Genomic DNA, 13,476 nt, shown 5'->3' with positions numbered 1-13,476 from the left:
TTAGCCTTGAATAGATCAATTGATTCAGGGTAAAATTTTATATCAGTAAAGCCATTAAAACAAGTTGACCAGAGAGTTTTCTGTACATGAATAAAGATTCTCAAGTTCTGTTTGGCTTACCCATTTTCATCGTCATATATGAGTATTAAAATACAACATTTTTGGCTGTAGTATTTCATCTGGAAAAATTTCCGTAAGCGAACCCATTTAACATTGCCTTTCTCTGGTACCACTGCTGGTATTTTCTCCTTTGGATTTTGTATTCATCAGGACATTTTCAGTTGCACAGGACAGAAACTCAGCACAAACAAGCTTAAGCTAAAAAAGAGAATTTATTTCCATTTAACTATAAAATTCTAGGGCTAGAAGTATCTTTATTAAGCAGGGTTAGATTCAGGGGCATATAGGATATTATTGGGTCATTTTCTCTTTTTCTCTAAAATGGATTTGTTCTCAGAAAACTGGTCAGAAAAATGATTGCCAGGATTGCCAAGGAACATGGTATCCTATGACTTCCAACTGGAAAGGAAGAAAGAGCTTTCTATTCTTGTGGCCATATATCAAGGAAGGTTTTGATTGGTTCTGCTTGAGTCACATGGCCGTAGCTGAATCCATGACTGGCTGGTGTATAGAGCATTGTGGGCAGCCTGGCCATGTGCCAATCACTGTGGCAAAGCAGCTAGATTGGCAAGGCCCCCTGGGATACGTGGGATGGGAGGGGTGATGTCCCAGAGGGAGAGTTGCTCAGCAGACAGACAACATGTGTAGCACAGGTAACTAGCATTTTCGATTAGCAGGGGCTTAGGGTTTATTGATTCCTTTAGTTTACAGGCAACGAGAAGTAACTATCATTAAACTGTGCTGGATCCATTTGAAAGTTTTAAGCCATTTAAACATTTAAAACCTGTTTGAGATAAGATGTCATGCAATAGGTGCCCATCAGGTGTAATATACATTTTATAGATAATCAAATAGTGGCAGCGTGATTGCTGAGATTGATTACAGTGTGAGCGATTTTTTGGATGAAGGAACAAAATGACAATAATGGACTTTCTGGTTGTTTTTGGTAGGGTTAGATGACTGCCTGCAGCAGTATGTCCCCAAGTTTGAACGGGAGAAGATCAATGGAGAGCAGCTGCTGCAGATTTCCCATCAGGATCTGGAGGAGCTGGGGGTCACCCGGATCGGACACCAGGAGCTTGTGTTGGAGGCTGTTGATCTTCTCTGTGCACTGGTTAGTTCAGGAAAACATGACCTGTACCGTGAGGACGGTCTTCAGAACCTTACTCTCTCAAACCCTCATTGTTTTGTGTATGTTTTAGCATATTGTCATTTTCTTAATGAACTGTTGAAGTAAAGCATGAGTTGAAAATAATATAAGATGGGAAAAATGTAACTTATTTTCTAGATTAAGGACTGGCAAACTATGGCCTGCAAGTTAAATCTGGCCCACTGTCTATTTTTGTAAATAAAAGTGTTATTGGAGCACAGCCAGATCCGTTCATTTATGTGTCGTTTGTGGCTGCTTTCATGCTACAGTGACAGAGTTGAGTAGTTGTAACAGAGACCATGTGGTCCCCCAAAGCTTGAAATAGTTACTGTCTTGCCCTTTGCAGAAAAAGTCTATCTTTCACAGAAAATTGACTGTACTAGTCTTATTTTCTTATCTATTATAAGGAAAAAAAGATGGAAATAGTCCTGAATGACAGTGTCATCTTCTAAACTGAAATGAGAAATGGATTCTGATTTTCATATCTGTTTTTGTTACTATTAAAAGCATTTGAGTTTCGCAGATATTTGTGACATTTCAATAACTGATGTTTGTGTTTGACATAATCGACCTAAAAACTGGGGGAAAAATGTGAACTTCATTACATTTTGTGGATGATCGAGCTTTGGCTGTGATGTGAGTTCAGTCCTGCCAGGTCCTAGCACACGTGTTAGACCTGTGCCTGTGTGGGTAGCTTCTGTTAAGTGTGAGCTAGAAACACCTGTAAGGGCATTTTGTTTATAAACTGGTCGGCATGGGTGGCATTCAGATCTGCCTGTCGTGGTGCCATGCTAAAGATGCAGTTTACTGAACTGTCAGGGTTTGGACAAACGCGACAGCATTCAAGCCGGGTTAGTAATGCTCTGAATCGGAGCCAGGGCTATATACAATTACATCACTGAGAATGGTGGGAAAGAATGTGCTCCCGATTATTTTGCCGTGGCTGGTCTGCGTTCTGTTGATTATATAACACTTGCCGCATTATGCGTATTCTTCTTCTTAAAATGGACAGGGCCTTGTCTTCTGCGCTGAGATGCACTGCTCTTGTTTAGGAAAGTAATGGGGAAATTATTTGTGGTTGATAAATGAGCTGCCGCAAGGGAGACACTCTGGCCAAGTGCACTGAGCACTGGTCTGGGAAGCAGGAATTTGCATTCTAATCCTTTCTCTGCCACATGCTACTCCCTCTGTGACCTCTGGGGAAACGCCGGTGTCTGTTTTTCCCATCTGCACAGTAAAACTCACCTTAGATGCGGCGATGTACTATTGTGTGTTTTGCGCTGCTGAGATGTCTAAGTGTCCTGTTTATTATTAACGCTGTATGTTTTTTATACAGTTAAACATATTTGAGTTTACTTTTATTGTACTTTCCGGGAACATGGCTTTTCGGTCTTTTCTGCTAGATGGTTTGCAAATTTGCATTGTCTCTTTCACTTCGCAGTGATACTTTCAGGACAGGTAAATCCACAGTATGAGAGGTGAGGAGGAGGGTGGGTTAGAGGCACATTGGGTGGGTGAGTGGGATGGTAAACATAACGGCTGCCTCTGGGCATGCTCTCGGTTTTTTCCTCCTTCCTACCTCTTAAACATTAGACTAAACTGAACAAAGCTGGACAAATGCCAGAGCCTAAAGCTGTGTTTTATCTCCTACAATTTCCTCCTAATTTCCTCTGCAGACCCAGCTTTGACCTCAGACTCATTCTGGACCTGCTTTGTGCCAGTGACTCCATTGGGCAGGAGGTCACTAGGGGGGCTTGCAAATGCATGTGGTTTTTCTGGGCTGGGGAGGGTCTTAGTGGAGTTTTAGTAAAATATCTTTAGTCTTGATACAATCTCCTCTTTAAATATCCTTATGGTAATTCATGTACTAATTATACTATCTATTTAATCTATTTATACCCTATAGATCTTTGGATATGTAAGTTGGTGGTAACTTTTTGCTTTGAATGGGCCATCTCCTGGGCAGTTCATGTGTAATTGCAGTTGGCCCTGGTGTTGTAAAAGAGGTTTTTATGTAAACTTAGTTTAGTGGATGTTGATTTTGTGATAGACAGGAAATGAATAGAATTAGAAGTAAGGAAGGGGGATGGGAAAAACAAAACTGCTGGGAAGTTTCAGAGCAAAAAGAAGGGTAGATAGAATGGGTAGGGACCTATTGATTAAGATTCACCAACTGGTGAGCAACGGCTCACAAATGGCTGGTCATGGTTAGAGAGCAAGGAGAGAAGACGCCTTTTGCGAACATAGACCTTGGCTGGCAGCAGTGGCTTAGGAGAGTGACTTATATTATGAGGTAGGACCAGGACCATTTCCCAGGATTGAATTAGAATCTGCACCCAATTTTTTGTCCTCTATCTGGAGCAGAGGGTGCCTGAGACAGACGTGGGAGCTGCTCTTTCCAGTAGGATAGCTGTTAGCCAATGTGACTATTTAAATGAAAATTAATTAAAGTGAAATAAAATTCAGTTCTTCAGTTGCATTGCTACATTTCAAGGGCTCAGTAGCTGCATGTGGCTAGTGGCTACCATATTGGACAGCACAAAGAACATATCCATCCTTGCAGAAAGTTCTGTTGGACAGCACTGGTTGAGAGTAACCAAGTATGATTGTAACCTGTGTTCTTTGCCAAATCAATGAGACCCTAGTTTACTGAAGATCAAGACAGGGACAGCTGTGTTTTTAAGGCTGAAGAAGGCTGAGACGTGAACACAGTTGCAACTGATACATGTGTTAAGTGATGCTACTTAAATTTGTGGTTTAATGAAATACTGTAACGAACCTACCTGGCCAGAGTGCTTATGCACACTTGTGTACCCCTGAGATTACTCGTTGTTCATCATTTACTCATCGCATATAATTTAAAAATATTACTTTTTTATGAAAAGAAATGCAGGAAGAGGAATCTTTGTATTTAATTTGATTTTGCTTATGAACTTATTAAATGCGTTTAGGAAAACTGTGCAGTATGTTTCTCAGCTTGTCAATTAACGGACCCAAGTCAGTAAGATGCTTTGACTGTGTGTCTCTGGTGCCCCTTAATCATGCATGTGAGACCATGAACAGAGCTCGTAGGAATGGAAAAGGTAGAGGGGTTTGTGTAAGGTTTGTCCTTAGTAAAAATGTGTATAATTTTAAGGTACCAGAAGAGTGAGAATCTGGTCTCTCTGCTTTTATCCTGTCTGGTGGATGGTTTCTCCAGCCAGGTCAGGGAGGGAGCCCTGGTGGCTAACCCTTGGGGAAGTGAGAGCTCAGTGAAGGGTTTTAATATGTGAATAGATTTTCAGAGACTCACTTTGATACTTAATTTATATCTTTTTGATGAATTATCTTAAAGCAATTTCTGAAGGAGACAGATTTTAGGGAAGAGACTGGTGGAAATAATCAATCTGGCCTGAGAAATTATCTATTTTCTTTCATTGTGGGGCACTTAAGTCAATAATCCTTTCCTGATTATGTTACTATAATAGAGGCTCTTTTGAGCTAATATAATCAGCTTCTTGTTCTCTCCTTATTGTGGAATAGGGTGGAAAGGGAAGGAACTTTCCTTCCTAACTTTCCTCCTTACTTCTTTTAAAAATTATATTCTATTTTAGCTGTATCTATCCATCTTTCTAGTTCCCATTATTTTTTTTGGGGGGGGGAATAAAAAAGAATCAGAGCAAACTGAGTAGGAAATGAAGAGAACCAGTTATACGAAGGTACTCTTCCTCTTTTACTTTAATATTAAAAGTGGTAGGTTTGTAGGAAGATTGAGGTTTAAAGTTTCTTGCAATAATAAAATGCATTTAATCCTCTTTGAGTTCAAGAAGTAAATGTTGTGTATAGTGATAAAAGTTTCATGTAATTTATGGTGACATTGATTATTGAAAGCTGACTTTCCTGCTGTTAGTTCCAAACTGTTGATGTAAGTTGGCTCATTGACACAGGGGAGGGGACATTTCCCATTAATAATAGTCACAAGTCCTTCAAGACAAGCTATCATGTGGGCTCTTTATCCATTCAGCTGTAAGTCTTTGATTCTTTGAAATTGAAAAAGCCATGATGAAAATCCATCTTTTTATTTTTGTCTTTCCTACTGAAGACCAATATCATATTTTAGTCTCTAGAAAATAACATAAAAAAAGAATGAATATGAGATTTAGATAGACTGCTACTGTTAGTATAAAACACTCATATTTTGAAATTTACGGTTTTTTCAAAGCTTACAGAAGACAGCTTTCAATTCATTTCAGTTACCTAACTCACTTCAGAATTTCTACCTAATTTTTTTAAAATTATTTTTTCCTAGAAAGCAACATAAAGTTAAACTTCAAATAAAATCTACTTAAAGTTAGGATTGTTTTCATTAAAGTCAAAGCCTTTTGTCATTATTATTAACTTACCATTTTCGTCTTGCAGAAAGAAATTGTCACAAACTTCTGAGTATTTTTATAATTTATGTATCTTGATTTTGAAACATGGCTTGCTCCTTTCTGGCCCAGATGGCCAGGATGGCTGAGATCAGCTCAAAGAAGCACCTAACACTTCAGAGAGGATTGAGTAGGTCAGGAAGTATTTTGGAGAGTTAAGCAGCTTGTTGGTTTGTGCTAGATCCAGGACCACTGGCCAGTTTTCTTCATTCTTGTCAACCGTCCATCTTGTTTTCTGCCTTCTCACTTGGCCCTTTCCTGAGCAGGTGTGTGGAAGGGGGACACACAGCATAGGGATCAAAAGCTTGTGCCCTAGATGGTGATTATTTTGATTAGAATCCCAACACCACCACTGATTATCTGTGTGACTTTGGAGAATTTGTTTACTATTTTTATGCCTCAGTTTCCTCACCTGTAAATTAGAGATAATAACATTTCCACTTTCATGGGCTGTTTCCCTGAGATAATGCACATTAAATACTTAGCCCTGTTCCTGGCATAAAGTATTCAAAAATGTTAGTCATTATATTAGTACCAGTTTTTAAGTGGTCCCAGATTCTTGCTTTGGGATGCTATTGAGACAGTATAATATACCTTCAGAAATACCTTCACTTTTTGTTAAAATGATAAAACAATTTAGGACATGTACATGCAATTGAATATAGAAATTCATATCCCCACCTCCAAAGTCACCTCAGATTTATGTATTGCTTCCTGAGATTCGTTCTGTCTCTGAAAGGGAGTCTAAGACAATATCGTCCCGTGAAATTGCACCCAAGTGAGTTGAACATTGTTCAGAAAGAACACAGGTTAGAAGCTCCAGAGAGGGAAATTATATTTTAGTGAGTTGGTTGGTGTTCAGTTCATGCTGCTCTGTTTCTGTGTGAGTCTCATCTGATGGACATTCATCCATTCAGTGACCATGTTGTAACCTGCTGTGCTAGAAACACAACAGTGAGCAATACGCACAGAGCCCTGTTTCCCCACACCTTGCGTCCCATGGAGGAAAACAGCAGCGGACACGGTGATTCAGGTGGAGCAGAAGTGAGTGCAGTGCTAGAGAGTGATTGAGGGGGTGATTCTGCCCACTGGGGACACATGGTAATGCTGGAGATGCTTTTGGTTGTCGCAGCTGGGGAGGAGGCTACTGACATCTGATGGGATAGAGGCCAGCGGTGCTGCTAGACCTCCCTCAATGCACAGGAACCCCCATCCCCACAACAGAGATTATCTGGCCCTGAATGTCAGTAGGACTGAGGTTGAGAAACACTGGCCGGGGCAGCCTTGCAGAGGAGAGGCATTTGGATCAGGACTTGAGTGATAAGCATGAGCTATCCATGCCAAGACTTGTGGGAAGTGCATTTCGGGAAGAGGAACTAGCAAGGAGGCCAGGAGCTGGCTGTGGGAGGAGCAGAGAGAAGGCCAGCGCGGCCAGAGTGGGCAGCATGGGCTGTGGGTAGATCAGGCAGGGTGCTGTGGTGGTTGTAGGAGTTACTCAGGTTACTCAGGGGGCTTTTGAGTTATTATGAGACTTTGCACATTGTTGATTGTTTTGAATCTTTCCCTTTGATTTTATTTTGCATAGAATTATGGCCTTGAAACTGATAACATGAAGAACTTGGTTCTGAAACTGCGAGCTTCTTCCCACAATTTACAGAATTATATAAGTAGCCGGCGGAAAAATCCAGCTTATGATGGGAACACCTCCCACAAGCCCCCCAATGAGTTCCTGACTTCCGTGGTGGAGCTCATCGGCGCTGCTAAGGCCTTGCTCGCGTGGCTGGACCGGTGAGTTGCGGACGTGTCCCTTTCACTGTGTCATCAGAGTAGGGTCCGAGATGCGTGGAAGCCTGTACTTAAGAAAATGAGCCACTGTCCCTTTCCTATCATTTTCACCGGAACTCAAGGAGTCTTGGATCAGTGGTAGATTTTAGGATTCCTTTGCAAGTTACTTAAAAGGTTAATGGCAGGAACAAGTTAACCTCAGCTTGGAGAAGAGTGAAACTGTGCTAAAGGTTGTGTTTTATTGAGATTAAACATTAATAGTTGAGTATTTGGTTGGTGTGAAGGCTGTTAGTTGACTTCTGAAGGGATGTTCACTCTCTTGGCTCATTTTCAATGTGTTTTTATCTAGTACTTCTGTCATTTCTATTCAGATTCTGTTTTATGTGTTACTTGAGAGGAAACAGATAATTTAAACTAGCCCGTGGGGTAGCTCCGCTTGTCAACATACAGTGTGGGATCCCAGCGGGTTCCCCCTACTTTTTTTTTAAAGAGGATTTTTGTTACCTTCTAGGGCTCCATTTACAGGGATCACTGATTTCTCGGTAACGAAGAACAAAATCATTCAGCTTTGCTTGGACCTGACCACGACAGTCCAGAAGGTCAGTAGCACATCATTATCACTTTCTGAAATTCTTCCCCCCTTTGCTGCTTCTTCAAAGGATTTCCATGCAGGTATGAAGTGCCATTCTCCCTGCCCCCCTTTTGTTCCCATTAGAATTGGGGAGAGATGAAAGGCTTTAAATTAGATTCATCGTACAGATGGTTTCTGTGAGAAATGACCAGTGGCCTTTGAATCAAAGATTGCTTTTTTTGTTTGTTTTAATATAATTGAGCTAATAGTCGTGTACTTCCTCTAAAATGTTAGAGCACTTAATTTTTTTTTAATGGAAATTTTAGGCTGGGTTTGCTGGCAGCTCACACTTGTAATCCCAGCACTCTGGGAGGCCGAGGTGGGAAGATTGCTTGAGGCCAGGAGTTCAAGACCAGCCTGGGCAACACAGTGAGACCCCGTCTCTACAAAAATTTTTAAAAATTAGCTGAGCGTGGTGGCACATGTCTATAGTCTTAGCTATTGAGGAGACTGAGGCAGGAGGATTGCTTGAGCCCTAGAATTCAAGGTTGCAGTAAGTATGATTACACCACTGCATTCCAGCCTGGGTGACAGAGTAAGACCCTGTCTCAAAAGAAAAAAAAAAAAAAAAAAGAAATTCTGGAATAACTAAATTGCACTATAGTCTTTGTGCTGAGGACTTTACTGTATCTTTTTCTTAATTTTCTTCTCATTTTGACCTTTGGTTGTTGGCTTTACCAGTCAGGATGGGCTAGATTATGAGGCAATAACAAACAACCCCCAAACTTCAGCAGTTTATTCCTTTATATTACTCAATTATTTACATGTAAATGGGTCAGTGGGGGTGGGGCAGTCTGCTTGGATTCTCCGCTCTTCAGGACACAGGCTGGCAGAGCCCCTAGTGTCTCATGTTGCTTGTCCCCGGGGCAGAGAGACAAAGAACCTTGAAAGTTCCCACACTGACAGATGTTCTGGTTGGGAAATGACACATGTCATTTTCACTCATGGCTCATTGGCCAGACCTGGGTATCTTAGTAAGGGCCCAGAAAGTTTGATATCAGTCAATCTGTAACTTATCTGGCTTCTGTGATCTTAATTTTTAAATTTCTTATTAAAGAAATTGTACCATCAGCTCTTAGGACCATCTCCTGTCCTATTACTCAATATGTAGCAGACACTTGTAACATATTTTTGAATTGAATTGAAGCTATAAAATGTAAGGAAGGGCTTGTTTTTTCATGTCCCACTTGGTCCTGAAATTCTGTGATTCCACATTTGTTTCCACTGCTGATTTGGCAAATAATAAAGAACGTCCTTCCCTCAGTCCTGCCCATGCCTGACAGAGTACAATTCTGAAAAGCCACGTGTTTTCTGTTTGTTTCTGGAACATGAATTGTGAACTTTAGCTTTGCACATGACAGTTGTTTGAGATCTAGTCCTGAGCAACCACTGGACTTAATAGAGCCCATGATCTTAGGTGCTGAGAGCACCTCAGGTGGTTTAGCTCTGTGCTGATGCATAAAGTAGTTGTGTCAAAAAGAGCCTGATACCAATTGCTGCATTAGTCATATAGCCATGAAAGCCTGGCATTTGCGGTGGAAGGCATTTCCCTGATACATACCTTGGGCATTCTTCTTCTTCCCATCTTCCTTCTTCTCATAATATTCTGCCTCCTATTTTGATTTTTAGTGGAGTTTACTTGCAGTCGATTCAATGACAGTGTAAGAGGTAAACACTGTAATTAGCAAAGGGGAAAGTTATGACCATAGGTACGTTGGTGTTTATTGCAAAGGGCCCTAGACTGTGACTGATTCAGGCTGCCCCACTGTAGTGTAGGGAGAGGAGAGAAAGGCAGAGGTCATTGTATTTGTTTCACAGGGTGAATCTGCTTTGTCTAAGCAAGTTGATGTTGGCTTTATAGGTATTGGGACAATACTGTCAATACATTTTTATTTAGCAGTTATTCAGTGTCGCCACTATTCTGGGCACTGGGATACCAGAATGAATAAACAGAGAGTCTCCGACTTCATGGACTTCAAAGTCTCTGGGGGAAAGAGAAAATTGAAAGATAAATAAGCAAAATCATACACACACACACACACACACACACACACACACAGACACAGACACAGACATATATATATATATATAGAGAGAGAGAGAGAGAGAGAGAGAATGTATGTGTGTTATATATAATTTCATAAGGTTAGCAAAGTGCTAAGGAGGGCATGCGCCCAGGAAGGATTGAGAGGGAAATACATTTTGAAATATGTGGCTAGAGCAGCTTCATTGGGAAGGTGGCACTTGAATAATTCAACCAGTATATTCTGTGCCTGATGGGATGGGATGGGCTTACTGCAAAATCTCAAGTGGTACTTTTCCTTATAGTCGTAAAGGTGTTGCTCATCATGAAGTGGTGATAAAAAGAATTTCCACGTAGGAGGTGCCCGTGATGTGGTCACATCAGAAGGTACCTGCTAAGCATCCTTGTCGCACCTGCCACTGCTTACTGGGGCCTAACAATGCCTGGCACATGCCTAATGGTGATTTTTAAATGGCATGTTAAAATGAACGAGGCAGTGCTTTTGACAAGTCAGCTGTAGAGATTTTGTCTTTTATCAGGAGAAATCTAACCCAAATTCAAGGGACACAAGAGGAATTGTTTTTGTCTATTTCTGTGTTCATTTTTTGTTTTTATTTTCCCTGTGGTGCTCTTTGGGGAAGTTTAGTGTGGTAGTTAAGAATATATTTTTTACAGAGAGATAGCTGTAGTTTCAAACCCTCCTCTACCATTAATTACTATTAATCTTACCTCTACCATTAATTAGACCTTGGACAAGTCACTTAAAATTATGAGTCTCAATTTTCTCATCTGTAAAATGGGAATACTAATATTTACCTTACTAGATGATTTGGTGGGATTCCTACAAGTTATTGTTGAGTAAGAAAAAAGGCAAACATGAAAAAGGATGACATGAAGATAAATGAGTACCAAAAAAATTAAAATGCATATATATGTGCATATATTTGTCATATACATACATCCACAAACCTGTACACAAAGGAATATGTAAATGTAGTAGGCAATTTGAAAGAAAAGTTGTGTTTACCCCAGCAAGGAGAGAGGTAGGGAGGGAATGTAGGAGCCAAGTGAAAAAGAGAGAGAACAAAAATTTTTTATTTACAAAAATCATGTATATTGACCACATTTATGCATTCATGTAAAATTAGACATAGGTAAATAATATAAAATATGTTTAAAATAATACCTACTTCAAAAAATTGTCATGAAAATTCAATGGGATATGAATTATTAAAAGCATATTACTTAAGTAATAGTGCACTATAGTAGATAATAGAAAAATCTTACCTTGTACTGGTTTTCTGGAATCAAATTTGACAGTTTAAGGAGGGCAACAAAACAAATATGTTGCTTTTGTTTGCTGGTATTTTTTTATTGTAAATTTGAACAGTTTTTAAGGATTAAGACTGTTATGTAAATATACATGGGGCTATCATTTTCTGAACTTAGATTGAAAAAGATTTTTTTGTATTTATAGTAATTGAAGAACATAGGTGCTTTGGCAGATTGTGATGTTTGTGTACAGGTGCACACATATACACGCAAATTAGAATTAACAAACCTGATGAATGAGTTGAACATCGCTTTCGATGTGCATTGTAGTAGCAACAAGACTGAGTGTGCCAGGGACTTCACACCCTCTGTCATGGTTCTTAACAAAAGATCTGCTGACTCTTTGGGAAGAAACCCGTTTTTGCCACTTATTCCTTTTAACCTGGGAATCGAAGGAGTAAAAGTTGGATCTCTTTTTTTTTCCAGCAACAACATATTCTTCTTGAGCCTTTGTTCTTCATGTCCATGTCTGTGAAGAGAGATATTTGCTTGTCTCTTTTTCTCTTTTCTTGTACATATTGCTGTTTTCACCTTGTTTTTCTTGTCACTTTCTCCACATCCTTCTTTCCAATAAGTCATCTGACTTGAAGGATAAATATTGCTGCTTTATTTTTCCCCTGTGAGGAAACTGCACATTTTTTTTAAAGATCTTTCCATCCAGTGTTGAGGCTACAAATTGAGAAGAAGGAACCAAAGTGGGAAGATATTGTGATCTATATTTCTAGTCTAGTCTCCTCATGTTGTGACGCCATGAGGACTGAAACAGTGCCGGTGACAGAAAGGAAAATGGCAGTGGCAGGCGCTGAATTCCGGTGAGGAAAGAAGTAAGGAACTGAGCAATATTTGGGCCCAAGAAAACTGAATGGAAAGCAAGCAAGCCATGGAAGCAGAAGAGGAAAAAGGCTATAATTGAGTGCTAATTGTGTCTCAGGTGTGCGCTTCATGCTTGACATGTGTTCTCACCTTGAATTCTCCACAGTTCCCTGAGGGAGGTGGGTTTTGTCATCATCCTGTTTTACCGAGAAGGAGACAAAGGCACAGAGACATTAAGTACCTTGCCCAAGGCTGCTCCAGTCCTCAGAAGGCAGAGTGAGGAGGACAGGCAGGGGGCAGAGGTCTCTGCTGGCCAGGTGCCCGAGGGCCGTGGCGAAGCTCGGCTCACTGTCTGACTCGTGAGGGAGGGACTTGGTTTCAGCGCTAATTTTTCCATCCCGTGGCTTTCATGCCAAACAATGTGAAGTCATGCCTGCAGCTGCTTCCTCTCAGTAGGAATGGGTGTGGGAACCCACATTTATCATGGCGGAAGGTAAAACGTGAGCCCTTTCACATGCTGACTGGAACAATTTGGGAGGCAGGAGAGTTCCTCATGTCTGTTGGCTGTCACCATGACAGGGAACCCAGTTCTTGGTGGCCTCTTGGATTCGCTAAAGAACCGAGTGTTGGGAACCATGAGGTCACACCTCTCCCTTGACTCTCTGGCCCTGGTGTATTTGAGAGGAGCTTGCTGCCTCTGGGTGATGGTCTCCTAAGGGTGACAGTGTTTACGTCATTTTGAGATTTGTAATGAAAGATTATAGACACAAATTAGTTTTATGTCTAGCATAAGACCACATAAATACACTGTTTTTCTAAAGTCGATATTTATCAAACAATTCTGTCAGACCATGTTAATAGAGAATCAGCCATCATGGTGGTTGATGGTTTAATTCTGTGCACAAGATATAGGTGAAAAAGCACATTTTTGAATGGTAATTATTCATATTTACAGAATTTGCTCCTGTAGTTTGAATTTATATCAGATTCACACATGTAAAAATACATTTCTAAATTTATTTTTAAAGTGTTTTCTTCCTAGGCTGCTCTTTTCCTGAGAGTCAGTATGAATTTGGGGAGCAGTAGAGTAACTATTATTGTTTCCTATGTTTTTATCAGATAGAGAAAATTTTAAAAATTGAAGATGACAATGAAAGTCTGATGATTAAATCACATAGAGTAGAACTTGGTGGCCATCTCCCTCCCCCAATAA

The 13,476-nt window shown here is 40.3% G+C and overlaps 1 protein-coding gene across 5 annotated transcripts in view; it reads left to right on the top strand.

Moving 5' to 3' along the window:
* CNKSR3 (CNKSR family member 3) overlaps window positions 1-13,476 on the top strand; it is a 50,469-nt gene that overhangs the window by 14,172 nt on the left and 22,821 nt on the right. For 3 of the 5 annotated variants that reach the window (XM_045544603.1, XM_045544604.1, XM_045544601.1), the window contains exons 2-4: window positions 1,071-1,234; window positions 7,265-7,467; window positions 7,976-8,063. In XM_045544603.1, coding sequence (XP_045400559.1) covers window positions 7,289-7,467; window positions 7,976-8,063 — 267 coding nt within the window. In that variant the 5' untranslated portion in view covers window positions 1,071-1,234; window positions 7,265-7,288. Of the gene's footprint in view, window positions 1-1,070; window positions 1,235-6,608; window positions 6,724-7,264; window positions 7,468-7,975; window positions 8,064-12,139; window positions 12,382-13,476 lie in introns of those variants that run through there. The other 2 variants (XM_045544602.1, XM_045544605.1) reach the window with 2 other exon arrangements.

Source organism: Lemur catta, chromosome 2, assembly GCF_020740605.2.
Source record: "Lemur catta isolate mLemCat1 chromosome 2, mLemCat1.pri, whole genome shotgun sequence".
Taxonomy (NCBI): Eukaryota; Metazoa; Chordata; class Mammalia; order Primates; family Lemuridae; genus Lemur; species Lemur catta.
Note: the sequence above shows the minus strand (reverse complement) of the source record. Positions and strands in the feature narration are given on the sequence as shown.